General features: G+C 37.6%; 1 protein-coding gene across 1 annotated transcript in view; it reads left to right on the top strand.

Moving 5' to 3' along the window:
- PIKFYVE (phosphoinositide kinase, FYVE-type zinc finger containing) overlaps positions 1-20,825 on the top strand; it is a 77,266-nt gene that overhangs the window by 31,252 nt on the left and 25,189 nt on the right. The window contains exons 13-23 of the mRNA XM_060152200.1: positions 3,562-3,621; positions 5,246-5,375; positions 5,803-5,983; positions 6,595-6,669; positions 9,745-9,852; positions 13,244-13,384; positions 14,056-14,182; positions 14,419-15,578; positions 17,528-17,628; positions 18,819-18,890; positions 19,563-19,734. Of these exons, the coding sequence (XP_060008183.1) occupies positions 3,562-3,621; positions 5,246-5,375; positions 5,803-5,983; positions 6,595-6,669; positions 9,745-9,852; positions 13,244-13,384; positions 14,056-14,182; positions 14,419-15,578; positions 17,528-17,628; positions 18,819-18,890; positions 19,563-19,734 (2,327 nt within the window). The remainder of the gene's footprint in view (positions 1-3,561; positions 3,622-5,245; positions 5,376-5,802; positions 5,984-6,594; positions 6,670-9,744; positions 9,853-13,243; positions 13,385-14,055; positions 14,183-14,418; positions 15,579-17,527; positions 17,629-18,818; positions 18,891-19,562; positions 19,735-20,825) is intronic.

The raw sequence follows: 20,825 nt of genomic DNA, 5'->3' as shown, positions 1-20,825 counted from the left end.
AGAAAAATTAGGCCAGTTATTTGGAGAAGTTGATACAATATTAATTGACCTTTTTTTTTTTTTAACCTCTGTCAAGATAATCTTAACCAGGAAAGAACACTCTCTGTTAAGAGGACGTGAAGTCCAAAATAATGAAGAGTTAGAGAATGCCTTGTTGTTGTTTTTTTTCCCTTCTAGTTTTACTGAGATATAATTGACATAAAGCACTGTGTAAGTTTAACGTGTGCAGCATAAGTTTAGTGAACATCCATCATCTCATATAGATAGAAAATTAAAGAAATAGGAAAAATTCTTTTCTTTGTGATGAGAACTCTTAGAATTTACTCTCTTGACAACTTTCATATATGACATACAGCAGTGTTAATTGTATTTATTGTGTTGTACATCCGTCCCTAGTACTGAAGTTTCTACCTTTTGACTGCCTTCGTCTAATTTCCCCTTCCCCACCCCCTTCCTCTAGTAACTGCCAATCTGATCTCTTTTTCTGAGTTTGTTTTTGAAGTATAATTGACCTCCAACTGTTACACATCATAGTGATTCCATATTTCTATACATTTTGAAATGATCACCAGTTAAGTCTAGTTACAGTATGTCACCGTACAAAGATATTACATAGTTATTGACTATATGCCCCACCTTGTATATTTTACACCCATGACTTAGTTATTTTGCAACTGAAAGTTTGTACCCCTAATCTTCCTTACCTATTTCTTTTCTCCTTCCACCCCCCCTCCCCTCTGGCAACCCCTGTTTGTTCTCTGTATCTGTAACTCTCTTTCTTTTCTGTTCTGTTTCTTCATTTGTTTTGTTTTTGAGATTGCACAAATAAGTGAAATCATACAGAATTTGTCTTTCTCTGACTCATTTCACCTAACATAATACCCTCTAGTTCCACCCATGTTTTCAGAAATGGCAAGATTTTATTCTTTCTTGTGGCTGAGTACTATTACGTTGTATATGTGTACACACACACACACATACACACACACACACACACACTCACACTCACACTCACACTCACATACCCACCTACCCCAGAAAGAAGGTAATTATTAGATTGACCTCTTAGGTCATTTGCAACCTTGAGAGCCTGTATTTGAGGACCGTATAAATCTCTTAATAAACATTTCTGGCTTTCACAGTTCTCTCTTGTTAGTTTTTAGCATACTAACAGGAATTTTTCTTGTGAAGTTGAGATACAATAAATTATTTTTTTCTTCACTGTAATTACAAGGAACACTGGTTGCCAGAAAATAAAGGTCGTCAGAGTGACCTAGTTAGGGAGGTGAAAGACTTCCTCTGCTTCTGGTTTTCATTTCTCTTAAATAAAAATGAGAATGGGTGCTTTTTATCTTTCCATTAAAGTTAAAGGTATTATTAAATCTTTTCTTTGGGATCATCTGCTAGCTTTTAAGGCTGAGGAAATTTGAATTTATAAAATTGATTGTAATAGCTATACTTAAAAAAAAACTGGTCGGGCTTCCCTGGTGGTGCAGTGGTTGGGAGTCCGCCTGCCGATGCAGGGGACACGGGTTCGTGCCCCGGTCCAGGAGGATCCCACATGCCGCGGAGTGGCTGGGCCCGTGAGCCATGGCCGCTGGGCCTGTGCGTCCGGAGCCTGTGCTCCACGGTGGGAGGGGCCGCAGCAGTGAGAGGCCCGCGTACCGCAAAAACAAACAAAAAACCGGTCATGTTTTTTATGTTACATAAGCAAACCCCTCATTTTCAGAAACTTGTAAAACTGAGACAGTGCGATCTTCTGGTTTGATTAATTTTTCATTATTGTCTTGGAGAGTTATGCAATTAAAATATATTTTATTCTGTGTTGGATGCAGGATTCTGAACCATTCTTGGAAAGTTAGCAAGTAGAACCTAGAGAAGAAGGTGAAAATCGTGGCTTCCGCAAACCTCTAGACCTAATTTCCTATTTATAGGGAAACAGGGGGTATAAGCAATTTAAACAGCACCATGAGGAAACAATCCATCAAATCCAGAATGTGGGATGTTCACCAGGACATTTGGCCTAGGTTCTTTCAAAATTCAATATCATGAAAAAAAAAAAAGTAGGAAGTCTACTTTGGACTAAAAGAGAATAAAGAGAATGTAATGTATGAACCTTAATGGATCCAGGTTTGAGGGGGAAAAAAAACATTTATTAAAGCATTTTGGGAACAGTTAGATAAATTTGAATATGGACTAACTCAATGATATTAAGAAATTGTCAGTTTTCTTAAGTGTGTAAATGTTACGGCTATAGAGGAGAATGCCCTTATTTTTAAGAGATGCATGCTGAAGTATTAGTGGTAAAATGTCATGATATGTATAATTTCAAATGGTCTGGAAAAAAGCACACATATAGAGAGAAATCAGCTGTGGCAAATCATTAACAATTGTTCAGTCTAGGTGGAGGGTATACAGGATTTTCTGTATGTTTGAAATTTTTTCATAATAAAATGGGGAAAATCCATCGCTTCTGGAATTTTATATCTATCTATCTATCTATATATATATATATATCCTTTAGTATGAAGAGTAAAGCTTGTAAAGCCTCTACATTAGTTGAACATTAATTTCTGTGCGGGAGGTATAGGAATAAAGTATAACATCTGTTTTCACTGGTCCATATAATACTTGATTTTATTGTATTTGACATGGCACACTTCAACTTTCTAAATTTTTTCCTCCACTTTCTTGTTTGAAGAATGAGCATATTGGCTTATAGACACATTGACTTTTGAAGCCTATTTGTTTATAAATAAACTCTACCTGCAAAGAATTTTGTGGAGCACCTTTACCTTAAAGGGCTTAAAATGCATTGTGGTTAAATTTGCACGGTAGAAAGAGCCTCATTTGAGCTATGCTTGGTCACAGACCTAGAGAAAAGGTCATGGGGAAGTAAAGAGTAAGTTTCACTTGTAAGAAATATATTTACTATTCTAAAAGTTCTAAAAGAACACATTCACAGTGTGTTCAGAAGTTACCTTTCAGCAACTATTTGGAAGTATTTGGTTAGAATTTTTGAAAATTAAAACTCTAAAAACTAATATAAATCCTTACGAGTTACATCTTTATTCCCTGCCATTGTCACTTTTGTATTAATTTATTTTATAGCTTATATTCTGAAATTTAAAAAACCCCACCTTATATTGTGTTATGAGGTGGCTTCTCTATCTGAACTCATTGTTTGTTAAATAATACAGTTGTACATGAGAAAAAGTAACTTTTTAGGCTTGTCATGAAAATTACTGACAATCTCAGTTTTCATAAACAAGTTCAGTTTTGATAAGGGAAAAATGATATGTTAAAGATTATCTGTCATTACTGTTTCAAGGTTCTGTTGAGTTATTAATTTAAGTCTACCAAGTTTAGTATGAAGTGTGCAGAACAAGTTATAAAGCATCATTTTAGCCCAAAGTTTTCGTGACTTGGCTGTGTACTGATGGGTTTAGTATGGGTAATACTTCGTGTGTGGGTGTGTTTTCTGTATAATTATGCTGGCATGTTATAGTCATAAGCTTCTCCTTTCCTTCCTCCTCTCTCTCCTCTCTCCCTGCTATGCAGAGTATTTGATTTCTGACAACGGAGGACAACAGCTCTCAATAAGTGACGCCTTCATCAAAGGTAATTTTATCAAAAGCTATACATGGGATGGTGTCTCTTTGTTCATGGGGATATACTTGAGGCTTAGCACATTGATAGGTGCAGACTAGGTACTGACAATGTATTTGATTATTTTAGTATCATGGGAACACAGGTTTTAATATGTGTAGTAACTTTGAGAGTGTTGAGAACCAAAAATGTAAACTTGGACTTGGTTTGAAAGAAGGTCTCTGATCTGAAAAGTAATTGTTTAAAAGCTTTTAAATAGATTTTGAATTTTATTCATTTAAAGGCATGAATAGCTTATGCTTTCTTATATCATGAGTATAGTATTAAGTATTGATATACGTATCATCAGTGATTGTCAAGCTTATCAAAAAGCCTACAGGCAGATCTCATCCAATTGAGGATGCTGCTTGCCCTGGGGAGTTGGGAAGACAAGTGGACAGAAGAGATAAAGAGATAAAGAACTAATTCTGCTGATCATTTCCCTGGAGACAAGAGAAAAGTACAAGCCTTTTCTAACCGTGACCCTACTTAGCTTGCTGTGGAGTGAAGACACACTTACTTAATTGGTCCATAACACTCTACAGCTTAGGCCTCAGATAATGGGAGGGTTTCACATAAAAGAGAGAAGGTAGGGCAAACTGGTACAAAGGCAGCCACTTGCAGCTGTCATAACTTAGCAGTGTTTCTAAGTCCACCTCCAAGCATCTGATTCAACTAGATGTTTATAGACCAGGGGTTTAAATAATTGAAATGTGCCATTTTTGTACTTCACTTGTCATGGACACTTGCTTTACTGTGTAAGCTGCTGGAATGTTTAGTTGAAAGTTTTTTTGTTTGTTTAGTTTGCTTTAAGAGGGGAAAGATTTGACAATTTTTGTAAGCATTTCTCACCTCTTTTCTTTCCATTTATTCAATCACATTTTTCAACATTTAGTGAGCATCTTTTTTTGCAAAGCATGTAGTATTATCTATTATTTTTTTGGTCTCGATCCATTAACAAAATTTTACATAAATTGTTATTTACCGTGTTTTAGTTTCTTTACAGTTAATTTTTAGGTCTGACTTGTAAAAGTTTTGCCAATTAAAAAGAAAGCCTTTTGTTCCTGTATTGAAAAAGAAACACTAAAAGGATTGTCTGAGTAGACTTTCTATACTGTCATGTACTGGTTCAGACATATAAGGGCTGAGCTTTTCTCTTTAAAGTTCAGCACCCACACTATCACGTGTTCTGCTTGCATTCCGACTTCTATTGAATGCAGTTTTCAGTTTGTGATTTTATAGGAAAAATTAACCACCTCGTTTTGTTAATGTCCCCAAATAAATAAAAAGAGTGTAAAAAAAATCTCATTTGCTTTTCAGAAGCTGTATTTATAATTATTTTCTTGAGAGTCCTGGTTGCTTATGTAAATTTACTTTTCACACTTCTGTCTCTGATTTTGTCTGTTGAGAATATTGATGATCTAACTCAGAGTTCATTTTTTTATTTACGAATTTAAACATGTCCTTGCTTTTTTTACACCAACAATTGAATTGGCTAACTTAAAAAATGTAAAAACGTTAAGTTGGCAATTTCTAAATCTACGAGTAGATGGTATAAAACGTGACAATGAAGTATAATTTCTTATTTTACACTTAGAATCCTTATTTAACCGTCGAGTTGAGGAAAAATCCAAAGAGCTGCCTTTCACACCTTTGGGTTGGCATCATAACAACCTGGAGCTGCTGAGGGAGGAGAATGGAGAGAAACAAGCCATGGAGAGGTTGCTGTAAGGCAGTGAGCTTTTTAATTTTAATTCTCCATTTTTATAATCTTCAATGACTTGATAGGCATGTGCATAGTTCTTCCTTAGAAAGTCAAAAATACTAACATTACTTAGGAAATAAAGCCTGTTCTGATGAAATTTCTTATAAAACAAAGTGTCCTAAATTGTCCTTGTCTGTCCCCATTGTCATTTATGTGTTAAAGTTTAATCAAATTAAATGGGTCATCTTAGTTGAGAATATTCACAGATTTTCTTTATGTGAAAAATCATTAAGGTGCAGATATGCAGAAAGAATAAAATTGACCAAGAAAATCTCATCTGTGAGCCATAATTAGTGTGCTTATTTCTTTGTAGACTGTGTTGTATCTTCAAAACTGTTGTCTCTGGCAGTATTAACTATGCAGACTTCTTTCCTGTAACATTTTTGTAGCTCAGCTAATCACAACCACATGATGGCACTACTTCAGCAGTTGCTCCATAGTGAGTCATTGTCACCATCTTGGAGGGACATCATTGTATCACTAGTCTGCCAGGTTGTTCAGACAGTCCGACCTGATGTCAAGAACCGGGATGATGACATGGATGTCCGTCAGTTTGTCCACATCAAAAAAGTGAGCTCTGCTAATGCTTTCCTAATGCTAGGAATTGATGAGATGGGCCTGATAATAATTTGTCTCTTAATGGTAATCTGAAAGGGTCATTACCAGGAGGGGTGCTAGGTGAGGAGGGGGAAGTTTTTCTGCCTGCTCTATTTGTTAGCAGTGCACTTAAGGGTCATAGAAGCCACTGTTAGGAAGTGAGAGGTGAATGGGGGTAGGGGGTAAGTTGGGCTTGCAATGAGTTGGGAACCCAAACTTTCGTGCTTCCTCTTCTTGATGTGTCATCTATGAGAAGTCCTCTTCCTACAGATTACTGTCAGTGTTCTGAGTAAAAGCAGTGGGTAATTGCTTTATTTAGAGTGTAGTGGAGTTTTGCCTGTATTTTTTGCCTATGATATGTAACTTAATAGTGGTCTTAATTGACATCTGGCATCAAGTACCAGGTAGTATGTTAGAGTGTTGATGATCATGCTAAGAGGCCTTTGATTATTGGTTGAAAGGAAGAAATGCATCCTGGAACTTTTTGTACTTATTTGGAAATAAATAATAAATAATAGAATTCATTTGACTGGATTCTAAGGATGTATCATTGAATTTTGTTGTTTTCTTAATTGTTTCATTAGATCCCAGGTGGAAAGAAGTTTGATTCTGTGGTTGTCAATGGGTTTGTTTGTACCAAGAATATTGCACATAAAAAGGTAATGTGATTCAGTTCAACAGTGAAGTTCAGCAAACTATGACTGTGTGCCAAGCTAACAAGCTGGGGGTACCTTAATCATGGAAGAAAAGGAGATTGGACATTGAGGGGTGACTAGCAGTGTGTCCCATAGGGGTGAAATTTTGGGGGTTGAGGGAGAGTCTCCCAGAGCCGATGATGATTGGGACTTGTACAGTGGGAACTCATCAGACAGAAGAAGGCTTCCCAATCAGCAGGCTGACAGGACACTGATATCATTTCTCCCTTCATCCCACCGCATCTCAGGGAGACAGGATTTTCTAACAGACTGGAGTCCTTCCAGAGGCCTACCATTTGACAACTTTGTTCTTCCTCATAGGGCTGAGCTCAGAATTATCACTGGAATTCTGTTATCCTTCTCCCCTTTTATCTCTACCTTCAACCTTGAGGCTCTTTCTAGCACTAGCACAGAGAGTAGGGTGAAATAACCTGGTGGACTAAGGAAACTCTGAGATCCTAAGGTGCAAGATGGGAAATGGCAGGAGATGGGGCTCGAGGAAGCAGGCAGAGGCTTTGTATCTCACTTTATTCTGAAGGCTACTGATTAGCGAAGTGTAGTGTGCATCAGGATCACCTGTGGACCTTGTTAAAAATGTAGATCCCCAAGTCCAAACCCTGGAAATTCTCATTCAGTAGGTTTAGCAGGGTGGGAATTGGGGGGTGAGTACTGGAAGGGTGGGACTACTTAAAAAAATTTTTTTTAAGGAAGTTTAGTTAATTTACAATGTTATGTTAGTTTCCAGTGTACAGCAAAGTGATTCAGTTTTTTATACACATATATATATATTTTTCATATTCTTTTCCATTATAGTTTATTACAGGATATTGAATATAGTTCCCTGTGCTGTACAGTAGGACCTTGTTGTTTGTTTATTTTATACACAGTGGCTTGCATCTACCATTCCCAAACTCCCAATTTATCCCTCCCTGCACTACTTTCCCCTTTGGTAACCATAAGTTTGTTTTCTATGTCTGTGAGCCTGTTTCTGTTTTGTATATAAGTTCATTTGTGTCATATTTTAGATTCCACATATAAGTGATATAATGTAATATTTGTCTTTCTCTGTCTGACTTCACTTAGTATGGTAATCTCTAGATCCATCCTCGTTGTTGCAAATGGCATTATTTCATTCCTTTTTATGGCTGAGTAGTACTCCATTGTGTATATATGTACCACATTTTCTTTATCCATTCATCTGTCAATAGACGTTTAGTTTGCTTCTGTGTCTTGGCTATTGTAAGTAGTGCTGCTATGAACATTGGGGTGCATGTATCTTTTCAAATTAGAGTTTTCTCTGGAAGTATCCTCAGGAGTGGGATTGCGGGTCATGTGGTAACTCTGTTTTTAGTTTTTTAAGGAACCTCCATACTGCTTTCCATAGTGGCTGCCCCAATTCACATTTGGCTGGGACTGCTTTTAATGGAGGCACTCTGGGTGTTTCTAGTGTCGTTTATGGGTTCTCACATTTTGAGAAACCATTGATCTGTACAGTGTTCTCAAACCTTGCTGTGCTTCAGAATCACTAAGGGAACTTATTAAACATAGAGACACCCTGGCCCCACCTGATTTGGTTACAGTGAGACCTCAGGCAGATCTCAAGCCTGAACAACTAGATGGAGAAACTGCAGTCCTGTTTTCACTCTTTTCTAAGCAGAGTCTAATAATTTTTTTTGTAAGTCATTAAGCCTCCTGAAAGTTGTTAGTGACCAAAGAGAAATAAAAGTATGTTTGGATTTGATATTATAGCAATGATCCAGAGTTCATATTTCTACATAGAGTCTTATTAAAACATTTTACCCATCAAAGTAGTACTTTATTTTTTTAAAGATTTATTTATTTTTTATTTTATTTATATTTTTTAAAAAAGTTTTTTTTTATTTTTGGCTGTGTCGGGTCTTAGTTGCAGCACACGGGATCTTTGTTGTGTCATGCAGGTTTTCTCTTCTCCAGTTGTGGTGCATGGGCTCCAGAGCATATGGGCTCTGTAGTTTGCGGCACTCGGGCTCTAGTTGAGGCAGCAAACTCAGTAGTTGTGGCGCGCGGGCTTAGTTGCCCTGCGGCACGTGGGATCTTAGTTCCCTGACCAGGGATCAAGTTCCCTGTATTGCAAGGTGGATTCTTTACCACTGGACCACCAGGGAAGTCCCCAAAGTAGTACTTTAAATCAAATTAAATGGTCTTTGTTGAATTCAGAGGTAGGTATGTTGTGCTCATCTCCGGAATTAAAAACTGTTATGTGGGTGTGGTAGACACATATGCATGAATGACTGTCTTGCTCCACTGACCATATTTAGAGGTAGTCTTTAATTTGTAGTTGCTAAAAGAGCCCTGAATGTAGTTTCCCAGCTGATGAGTCACTGTTTTTAGGACCATTTACCGGTTTGGCCCTGATAAGCTTGGTCAGTCGGAAACTTCGATTGCAAGACCCTGGCTGTTCTGCTTGTGGCTTTAGCTGCATGGTTAGGATATATTATTTGAGTCACTGCTTCAGGATATGCTTTAAGGTTTTCTGTTTTAACTTCTTATTACCCAATTTGGCTTGCAAATTTATGACTGTTTGGAAATTTATTCCATTAAAAATATATTCAGCAGGTGTTTTAAATCTTTTCTCCCTCATCTACCCTTCTTGAATTTCAGAAAAGTTAAATTCTGCCTTCAGAGTTGCTGATTTGTGGGAGTTTGTGGAGTAGACTGTCTTTAAGCCCCTCTCTGCCCTACCCAGGGCTGGATAGCTTTTCTTGCAACATTAGAAATTAAAAAAAAAAATAGTTAAGAGTATAGAAGATTAGGTAAAATAGCATTAGTAGAAAAGAAGCCAATTTTTGAAGAGTTTTGCATAGCCCTAAACTACTAATTTGCTTTGAAAAAAAGTAAGAGAATACCACAAAAGAACTAAATGAGAGTATTTTAATATGAATGTAATGAGATCATCTATTTAAGAGGAATTATGCACAGTGTGAATTTAAAGTTGTGCTTAAAGGAGAACTATAAGGTGCAAACTTCAGAGTTTTAACAAACTGTTCATTTATTTTTTAGATGAATTCTTCTATTAAAAACCCCAAAATTCTTCTGTTGAAGTGTTCCATTGAGTATCTCTACAGAGAAGAAACTAAATTTACTTGCATCGATCCTATTGTGCTTCAGGTGAGAACTTACTGAAACAGTAATCTGGAGGGATGTTTGTGTACTATGATGCTTGCCAGCTCTTATAACGCATTCCAGCTGCTTAAATTTGACAGACAAACTTAATTGCTGTTGTTTCATTTAAAAAATTTATTATAAAAGGTGCTTTTATGTATCACACTTTAGAAGCTTACCAAAACCTCTGTCACTAGTTTTAGTTTCAAAGTGTTAAAGGCAACACATGACTTTTTGGGAATATATGAAGAAAATGTGACAATCCAAATCCTGTTTTTCCTTCCCATCTGGGTCATGGATTTACTTTAAGGATTTCTCTAACTTTATCAGGTTCACAATGATAATACCTGATTTTTTAATACGGTCTGTTCTACTAAAACACGTGTTTCTAGAACACTGAGTAGCTTACACACAGTTGGTAAAAGACAATAACATCCTATGGAAGTTGTGTCAGTTTCTGTCTGGTTTTGCTTAAGTGAGGAGGCCCAGAATAACTGTGGTAGGATTATAACCCTCAGCTGGAAAGAAAATCAGCCTCAGCTCAGCTCCTATAAAGGCAGGAACCCTTTTAGTTCTATTTTAAGAAATTAGAAGTGAGCTCCTCTTCGAAGAGTTCTCTCCCTAGAGAGATGCAACCCCTGGTCCTGGATGGCTCTTAGGCGTTCACTGTTCAGAGTTCCATTTCCAATTGTACTGTTGCACTTGCTTTTGTACATTTTAAATTTCCCTTGAGGCCACCTCCAGCTACACTGAGCTGCCTGTCTGGGCTGTCCCAAGTTCTCTGTCAAGGTACCAATTTTTATTCTTGTTAGTGCTCTGAATATGAAGTTACATAGGTTTTAAGTTGTCTGCCCCAACCTCTTTTCTCCCATAAATGCTATTAATTAATTTGTAGTTGTTCAAAATGCGAAGTTTTCAGGAATGTGTATTCCTATTATAGCAGAAACACATTCAGTTCCAGAAACATTTAGGAAAAGCATTGCTTGAAAATTCATAGGTGATAGGTACATTTTCTCAAGAGTGGTAAGAGCAATCACTTTTGTTCTGAATTCATAGACAGCAACAGAAAAAACTTAATTGTGGTGAAAGGCACCATGGGTCATGAAACTCTGCTCTATTGCTTAAGGAACTCTGTTAACTAGGACTGTTTTCTTTTTGGAATTCAGCTATGTATCAGTAAAAGTGAGGGGTTTCAGCTAGATTTATACCATTCCTTCTAGCTCTTATTTACTATGACTTTTCAGTGACAACTAAAATAAGGAAAAAGGGGAAACACAATTATCGTTCGTGGAATCTAAGGTACTGTGATGCTGGGACTTTTCTTGATCTCACTGAAGGTGTCAGTGAAAGACTTTTCTAGGTTTAGATCACAACCACATGGATTGCAAGATGCATCCTAATTGCAGAGATGTTAAAATGTGTACAATTTCATGTCTTGGAGTTGATGAACTAGTAATCAGAATCCATAGATACTTAGTTACAAAAAAGTTACACTTAAGTTTATCTGCTTTATTTTAACTCCATCCTTATAACCAGGTTAACAGACTAAAAACTTTATGTTAGAGAAGTATGCTCTGGGCAATGTATATTAGTAAACATTAAATTTAATTCATATAATGTAAAGCATCTGGTTCATCAGTGCTATAAAACATAGTTTTATTATATCTTTAAGTGACCTATTAAAGTTTTTAGTTTGAATTGATAGAAAGTATCAATTGATATGACTTTTTTTTTTAATCCTTTTTTTTTGGTCCACTCATTGTGGAATAACCAATCAAAGAACAAGCTGAAAGGTAAATAAAAAAGGAGGATGAGAAACAGTGGGCAAAGAGATCATTAGCCTGTGGTGCCATACTGTCTTCGCAAGGTCAGCCCTCAAGATCTGTTGGTCTGCCACTGCTCCATTGTGTTCCTGGCCTACCTTCTGATACTCTTTCCTTGCTGAGCCTCTCTCAGGACCCCTTTTTAGCATGGTGCTTCATGTATAATCATAATAGTTGACTGGAGCTGGAACTGAGAGGAAATGTATTTGCTATCCCTATATCAGAGGCCAGAAACTTAAAAAAAAAATCAACTTATTTTAGTCATTCTATTCTTTTTTTTTTTTTTTTTTTTTTTTGCGGTACGTGGGCCTCTCACTGTTGTGGCCTCTCCTGTTGCGGAGCACAGGCTCTGGACGTGCAGGCTCAGCGCCCGTGGCTCACGGGCTCAGCTGCTCCGTGGCATGTGGGATCTTCCCGGACAGGGGCACGAATCCGTGTCCCCTGCATCGGCAGGCGGACTCTCAACCACTGCGCCACCAGGGAAGCCCTATTTTAGTTATTCTTTATTAGAGCTGCACAAATAAAATCATTTAAAATGTCATTAAATAACAATTTAGTAAGCAGAGAAGGAAATTAACACGTTTCAAGGAAAAAAAATTCCATTTTGTTAATAATGGGAGAATTTGAAAATGTACGATTTCTATCAGTAAAACAGAGAAGGGTGAGAAGAAATATACTCCATCTAACAGGGCAGGTTCATTGCAGGGGATAGGCTCGTCCATTGCTGGTGGCACTGACCATGAATACAGTCTTACTCAGAAAGCACTGGGCATAGGGAGCAGAAGTGACAGACGTGCTCCCGCATTCCATTGTCACCTCTCTGAGCCCAGAAATTTTATGAAACAATTAATGAATTATATTGTTTTAACTCTGGTTGTTATTTACAATATTCATTTGCTTTGAAAGTAAGCCTTTGTCATGAAATTGTATTAAAAATGATTTAATTTTTAACTATAGCTGTTCTAGATAGAATATTATCTGTTCGGAGATTGAAATTAGGAAGTAGCTGAAATAGCATCTGTTAGAGAGTTATTTATTCAGATACCCAAAAGAAGAGATATTCTGGTTAGTTTCAGAATGTAAAAGGGGGAATTCATAACTATATTAAAAATGTTTAGAAATTGCCTTCATTTAGGGTTAGGGTTTTTATTTATTTATAACCTTTGAGAGCTAGCTAATTGGATTCTTGACTTTTATGTCATAGGTTATTAAGAATTCAAAATCCTTCAAAGTAAAGGTAGTGAGTTGGAGAATGAAATTTCTCCTGAAACTCTTTTCAGCATAATCGGCAGATTAGAGTGATGAAAAATATTCTTGGTTGTGTTTGAGTTAATTTGCTTATAGCAATGGTAAGTGATCTTTAGCATAGTTTCACCTGAGATTGGCGACCTGAGAAATGAGTTAACACATCAGTACTGCAGTGTTTACTTAGTAGGAAATATTTATTAGTAGTGGTTTGTGGGCAAAGAAAACTTAGGCTGAGTTTGATATTAATAGTCAAACTATCCTGATATTTTTACATGTCTAGATCTTGAATTGTACCACACATAATATTTTTGATTTATCTTACTTAGGAAAGGGAATTCTTGAAGAACTACGTTCAGCGAATAGTTGATGTTCGGCCCACATTGGTTTTAGTTGAGAAAACGGTATCTCGAATTGCCCAGGATATGTTACTGGAACATGGCATTACTTTGGTCATTAATGTAAAATCAGTGAGTGTTCTTATTTTTCTATTTTTATATCATTTAAAAATAATCACGGCTTGTAAATTTATATGCATGTGTGGTAGATATGCAGGGATCTTTAATTATTTATTTCTTTGCTGTGCCATATATATTGAAAGTAGGACAGGCATGGCAGTGATTTCATTATTTATAAGACTGGAGGAACTCAGGCTGGAAGAAAGTACGATTCATATAGCACTCATATGAGTTATATAATGCTCATCATAGGTTCTACAAGACCAAAGGTGTAATAGACATTAGTTAATAAGTAGTATTTGTGGAGACTTCATTTTGTAGTAGAAAATGTCCTCTCCCTTGAAAAGTTACCCTCTTCAGAATAGAGGTCAGTTCTGGAGGTTTCCCACCCTCCTGGAAGCTTCCCACCCTCCGCTCCTGAATCAGTACCTTTTGCCAGTGCATGATGCTTAAATGTCTTTTGATAATGTCATTAATATGAGTATGGTTTATTTTAGTAGGCTTATATTGATTTCTAAGTGTAGACTAATCTAGAGTCAGTAAAAGTCATTTAATTACTAAAATCAAGGAAATTCATTGCGAGGGCATTTTCATATGTTCCTATTATTTTTTCATATTAAATTTTCTAAGAATTTTATTCTTCTCTGTCAAATTTTGTAATATAATGTTGTTCTGTGTTCTAGCAAGTTTTAGAACGAATCAGTCGGATGACCCAAGGTGATTTGGTGATGTCGATGGACCAGCTGCTTACAAAACCTCACCTGGGCACCTGTCACAAATTTTACATGCAGATGTTTCAGTTGCCTAATGGTGAGTGATCTCTAGTATAGATTTACCTGGAATTGGGGACCTGAGGACATGAGTAAATTCATCAGTACTACAAGGGTGACTTAGTAGGAAATAGCTATTAGCAGTGGTTAAATGAGGACAGGCAACTGTTGTTTTACTTAAGGGCTTTTCTCTGGTAGATGTTAAGATGGTGAATTCTGTCTGGACTTCTGGATTGCCACCTAAGCCTTCTTAACCTTGTGTTTGTTTATTTGTAGAACAAACCAAAACACTGATGTTTTTTGAAGGCTGTCCACAGCACTTGGGCTGTACAATCAAGCTTAGAGGAGGCTCTGATTACGAGCTGGCTCGAGTTAAGGAGATCCTAATATTTATGATCTGTGTAGCTTATCATTCTCAACTAGAAATCTCCTTCCTCATGGATGAATTTGCTATGCCTCCTACATTAACACCAAACCCGTCCTTCCATTCTCTGATTGAGGGACAGGAGGATGAAGGGGCTGCACAAGAGCCATTCAGCGGAAGTCCCCTCCCCCGGGACCCTGACTTCCCTCCGGACTTTCTGCCCTCTGATGATAGCAGTTTGCTAGAATCAAGGATTCTGTTTGAGAAGGGTGATCAGGAAACTAAAAGTGTGCCACAGGATGTTGCCTCTTCGAAGCATCAAGAGCATGCCACAGCAGCTTGCCCAGCAGGTGCCCCCTGTGCTCTCTTTCCATCGGTACCGGAATCATTGCTGCCGCTCCATATAGATGACCAACAGGATGCCATAGGCAGTGAGCAGCCAGAGGCTTTGCAGCAAGCAGAGGAGCTACAGGATCCCAAAAGCCAGATGAGAGCCTTTAGAGACCCTCTACAGGATGACACTGGCCTGTATATTACTGAGGAAGTTACCTCCTCTGAAGATAAACGAAAGACTTATTCTTTGACCTTTAAACAGGAATTGAAAGATGTGATCCTCTGTATCTCCCCAGTAATCACATTCAGGGAGCCCTTCCTTTTAACTGAAAAGGGGATGAGATGCTCTACCCGAGATTATTTTGCGGAGCAGGTTTACTGGTCTCCTCTCCTCAATAAAGAGTTCAAAGAAATGGAGAGCAGGCGGAAGAAACAGATGCTCAGGGATCTCTCTGGCCTTCAGGGCATGAATGGAAGTGTTCAGGCCAAGTCTATTCAAGTCCTGCCCTCACACGAGCTAGTGAGCACCAGAATTGCCGAGCACCTGGGTGATAGCCAGAGCCTGGGGAGAATGCTGGCCGATTATCGGGCCAGAGGAGGAAGAATTCAGCAAAAAAATTCAGACCCTTTCGCTTATTCTAAGGATGCATCAGGTACTTCAAGTGGCAAATCCGGAAGCAAAAGTGAAGGTGACGAAGAGAAAGGGTTGATTACAAGTGATGCAGTGTGGTCAACAAAGGTGAGCAAGTCCACTTTGTGTGCTTGTGTAAATTTAAAATGTGTTGGGGACTTTCCTGGCCGTCCAGTGGTTAAGACTTCGCGCTCCCACTGCAGGGGGCGCAGGTTCTATCCCTGGTCGGGTAACTTAAGATCTCACATGCCTTGAGGTGCGGCCAAATAAATAAATAAATCTACGTAACATACATGTCTTTAAAAAAAATGTGTTGAAAATCTCTGCTATGGCAGGGTAAAAATAATCAAATATGACAAATTGCATGCAGATTTATTAAATATTTCCTCTATGCTTTTTTTGTCTAGGTCTTTCAGCTTATGTGTTGCTTTAAAATGTATGAAATAGGAGTGTAATGTAATGAAACTGGATTTTGAGGGTTTCAGGCTAAGTTCACAGTAAACTCAGGAGGAGCTCTGAGGTAGGGCAGCGGCGTGGAGCTGCTTAAAATTTCTGGCATGATGACTCGAGTTTAGTGTGATGTGTCCTTGATCCTTTTAATGGCAGTGAGCAGGACAGTAAGGGTTGGAAGTTTATTGTAGGAAACGGATGTGTTTTAAAAAAATAAGGAAGCTTTATTCATGGATACATTATTGATAATGGTGGTAATAAAACTAATGAACAAATTTATCTCTAGATGAGGAAATACAGTTTTTTAATAAAACAAAAAGATGTTTGCTTTCACAAGTCTGGGAATGATTAATAATGGTACACTGTTTTTAATACATGAAATTGGCAAAAAAGAATGTGATAAGAGACATGGCTAATGAGGTATGGAAAAATACTTATAATAAACTAAATAAATTTATGTTTATATACATTTATGTAAACTTATTAAAAGTGATAGGGTGGTCTTTTAAATTTACATGAGTACATATATATTTTTGATTTAGGATTCCCATCTTTTATAACTTATTTCTGCAGATAAGTAAGCATTTGGTATAAGGATGCTTACATTTTATTATAATATATGTACAAGGGTGTTTACTGAAGCATTATTTCTAATTGTTTGCTGTTAAAAGGATGAGTTGGATCTCGTTTAATGACCCAGAGAGAACCCATGATATATTTTCTAGTGTTAAAAAGCAAATTGGGGCTTTCCTGGTGGCGCAGTGGTTGGGAGTCCGCCTGCCGATGCAGGGGACACGGGTTCGTGCACCGGTCCGGGAGGATCCCGCATGCCATGGCCACTGGGCCTGCGCGTCCGGAGCCTGTGCTCCTTACAGGAGAGGCCACAACAGTGAGAGGCCCGCGCACCACAAAAAAAAAAAAGAAAAAGCAAATTGTGTTTTAATATATGTAGCATCAAACCATTTTTGTAAAAAACCAAAATCACCTGTGTATACTTAAGTGAGTGTTTTTGTGTGTTTATGTGTATGAGCTAGCGAAAGTACATGGTTTTTAAACATACAGTCAAATTTGTCAATTTGGGAGGTAGGGCAGCATCAAAGGAGGAGAGGCTTTAAGTACTTCATGAACTTCTTCATATACCTCTGTACTGTTTGAATTTCAGCAGAGACAGGTGTTACCTTTGTTATGATCAAAAACAGGTATAAAGTACAAATAAATAAATACCTCAGGATTTAGATTTCTGTGTATCACAGGTTGATGTTATATCCAGCTATCAATTCAGACTATTTCATATTTAATTAACTATTTACTTCCAAGATAATTTAATGTAGTTTTGTAAAAATAAGAGTATTTAAGAAAACAAGCTATTTAGACATCTATTGGTATTTTTACGTTTCACTTAAACTTTTTGGATTGTTTTACCTCAAAAACTAACTGCTCTTCTTCCTTATATTTAGTGTCTTGTAGTTTTGAATCTTCACTGAAACCCCTGTAGTGATGACGGAGGCTTTACAGATCGAGTGGAGTGTGTTGGATGTTGGAGCCAGGCCTGGGGTTGGAGTGCGTTATGACTTGCGGTGCTCATCTGGATGTTCCTTCTCTTCCAGGTGGACTGTCTGAACCCTGCCAACCACCAGAGACTGTGCGTGCTCTTCAGCAGCTCTTCTGCCCAGTCCAGCAACGCTCCCAGTGCCTGTGTCAGTCCGTGGTAGGATTCCTTGCCCACCCCCCCGCACCCTCCCACTATTGTACTTGAGGATAGAACTCCAGCAAGTCTGAAAACAATTCAGCCATTAGGCTCTGTTTTTAGGTGCATGGCATGCTGCTGGTCATATGTGAATTGATGGAACTTTTGAACTTGTGAATTACGTATGAAATTTGTATTTGTTCATGGGTAGAAGTAAATGAAAGTACCTTTAGTGAGAGTGAAAACGGATGTGAGGGATGGAAGAGAAATTTGTAGTTATAAAAGTGAGAAAGTTGATACATAAAAGCTAGATTTAAGCATTTTGATAACATGTACAAATCAGGCAGGTTTTCTTTAGGCATCGCTTTCATAAAAGCGGTCAGTCTTTTGTCTTAAGTTTTATTCTAAAACTTAATTCGAAGTAGATTGATAGAAACACATTTTATAATGTTATAATTTATTTCCAGTGATAGTCACAAAAGCCTAGTTATTACATAGTTTAGTTTTAAAAGTACTAAAGAACATAACTGCTTGTTTTTGGAGTACTTTCCATGACAAAATGTGTTCCGTATTTTAATTTTGGACACCAGAAACACTTATTTCTACCAGTGAGATCAGGGATTCTTCCAGCATCAGTAGAGCTCTAGCAGTCTGACTTGGGGCTGGGTGAGCCCATGGGGATTTTCTCTGGGAGTTTAGGTCAAGGCTTGATATAAGATGTGGGTTTCGACAGGGTATGTATAGCTGAACTCTCTTATTTGTGGGCATTTATAAGTTGGGTATAAAGTTAAGAATTGGCTTTCCTGGAGGAATGTGAGCTGCTGCTCCTTGTGCTCAGTAATGGTGTGGACTAGAGAGCAGAGACAGGAGTCCCATTTTATACTGACCGGGCTTACGGCTTTGTAAAGGAAACTTCTACTTCTTCCTAACTCAAATCAGTTTTACTCATTTAATATTACAGTTTGTGCATCCTGATTAAATAGTTTCATAGGATACTAATGGACTGGGAATGGATATGATGCTGTAGTGTGGCTAGTACAAACCTGTTTTATCAGATGAGGTAAAACCTGTTCTGTAACAACAAAAGCATAGTACCTGTTTTAATACTGTATTATAAGCAGATCTAACAGGTATCAGTTTGGAGTCTCATGAAATATCTTTTGCTGGGTGGTAATTCATATGATATGTTTCTAAGAAATCTTTTCTTTTAGGATTGTAACAATGGAATTTTATGGAAAAAATGATCTTACATTAGGAATATTTTTAGAGAGATACTGTTTCCGGTAAGAACCAATTTTCTCCTTATGTTCCATTTATGCTTTTTTGATGCCCAGAATTTCAACCTAAATATAAACATGAGTTGGAGCACTGTTGTGTGACCTTCCTGTTCATGCCACATGCCAGGGTTTACTATACAGAGAAGTAATCCTTTCATATTTCAACCCAGCATGTCTTCTCCAGTTCATTCCTCAGATCTTTGCCCATCTAATTGCCCTGCAATCCCACAGACTTTTTTTTCGGATGTCTGTTTTTACAGTGATTCAACTGGGAGGCAAGAGAAGCTAAGGACCTCAGTTTAAGTCTTAGAGCTATCACCTGCCACTTAATATGACAAAGAACAAGTAGTTTAATCTTTACCAGCCCCCTTTATAGGTATTAACAAACTCCACAAATGTCAGGAGTTTTAATAGGTAAAATGAGATGATGTTTTAGAAATACTTGGCAAATAGAAGGTGCTTAACAAGTGGAACCTATCACTGTGATGTGGTTGAAGGCAGGATGTTCAGCTGCAGGCTCTGAGCAGGATGAGTGGTACCCCGAGCAGATCATCCACCAGTCGTCCTTACTCTTGACAGGATGCTGCACTTTCTCTACAGTGGTCCTGATTAGCCAGGATTCACTATACACTGCTCCTCGGTTTCGTGGTTAATGTGAGGACTTTCTTTTTGTCAAAGGCCTTCCTATCAGTGTCCTAGCATGTTCTGTGATACCCCCATGGTGCATCACATTCGACGGTTTGTCCATGGCCAAGGCTGTGTGCAGATAATCCTGAAGGAGTTGGATTCTCCAGTACCTGGATATCAGCATACAATTCTCACCTATTCCTGGTGCAGAATCTGCAAACAGGTAAGTGTACCCTGTTGCTATAATATATCACATAGTATCTTTTATTTCTGTATTTATATAGTTCTTTTTTGGGGGGGAGGGTGGCCTCTGTTTTTTTGGATTTAGTATTTGTCTTTGGGCTCTTATTTATTTTACCTTCTAGTGCTGTGTGTTCCCTTTAATGTTTGTTTCCTAAAGATTCCATTTTAGGATTTATCAGTCATTATATAAAACATAGGGTACCATGCCCAGTAAAATAGATCTTGACAGTTCTCCATTATGTTTGTTTATTCATTCAGTAAATGCTTATTGAGCACCACCTAGGTGCCAGGTACTGTGCTAGGCCCTAGGAAAGAAGGAAGAACAAGGTCAGGCTCCTGTCCTCTAGCGGGGGAGACAGACTTACAGTGATTACAGTATGCTAGAATGCTTGTGTAAGTTTAAGTCTATGTCAACATTTCTATCTTAAGACATACAGATGTGAGACCATGTTTAATTGATCTCTGCTGGTTTTCATATACATTCTTGAGGAAAGAACCATGTGTTTTACTTCTTCTGTGTGTTTTTCTAACTCTGCAGAGAATATTTTGTGCCAATATTATGTTTTTAATATATACTTTTTATTCAAATTGTTAACAGTGAGCATATGCCAAATTTAACTTCATTGTTATCTTAATTGGCTTATTTTGGAGTGTATGTTTGGAGGCACATATGGGAATTATAGATAAAATAATAGTGCAACCCATTTCAGTATCAGAGGTTGAGGAGGGCAAAGTCAAAGGTAGTGCCTTCTTCGGTAGGAACAAAGAGCCATGAGATCATTTCTTGCAATGATTGGTCTTTTTATACTTGTTCTTCTAGGCCTTTAGTTTGCTGTTAGACAGCTGGCAATATTTTGTTGTAGAAGATGTGAACTTCTGTAGATTGACCAGTGAACTAAATGAATAACTTAATTCGATCCTTATATCTTGCATGTTTGGTGTATGCACTTTATTTTAAAACAAAAACTTCTGCCTTTGGGGTTATGTTAGAAAGGAAAAGGTAAACAGTTTTTGTTACACAGAAATGAAAACTTTTAGGTGTCCAAAAAAGTTATATATGACCAAATATGA

This window comes from Lagenorhynchus albirostris, chromosome 6, assembly GCF_949774975.1.
Source record: "Lagenorhynchus albirostris chromosome 6, mLagAlb1.1, whole genome shotgun sequence".
NCBI classification, from domain to species: domain Eukaryota; kingdom Metazoa; phylum Chordata; class Mammalia; order Artiodactyla; family Delphinidae; genus Lagenorhynchus; species Lagenorhynchus albirostris.
Note: the sequence above shows the minus strand (reverse complement) of the source record. Positions and strands in the feature narration are given on the sequence as shown.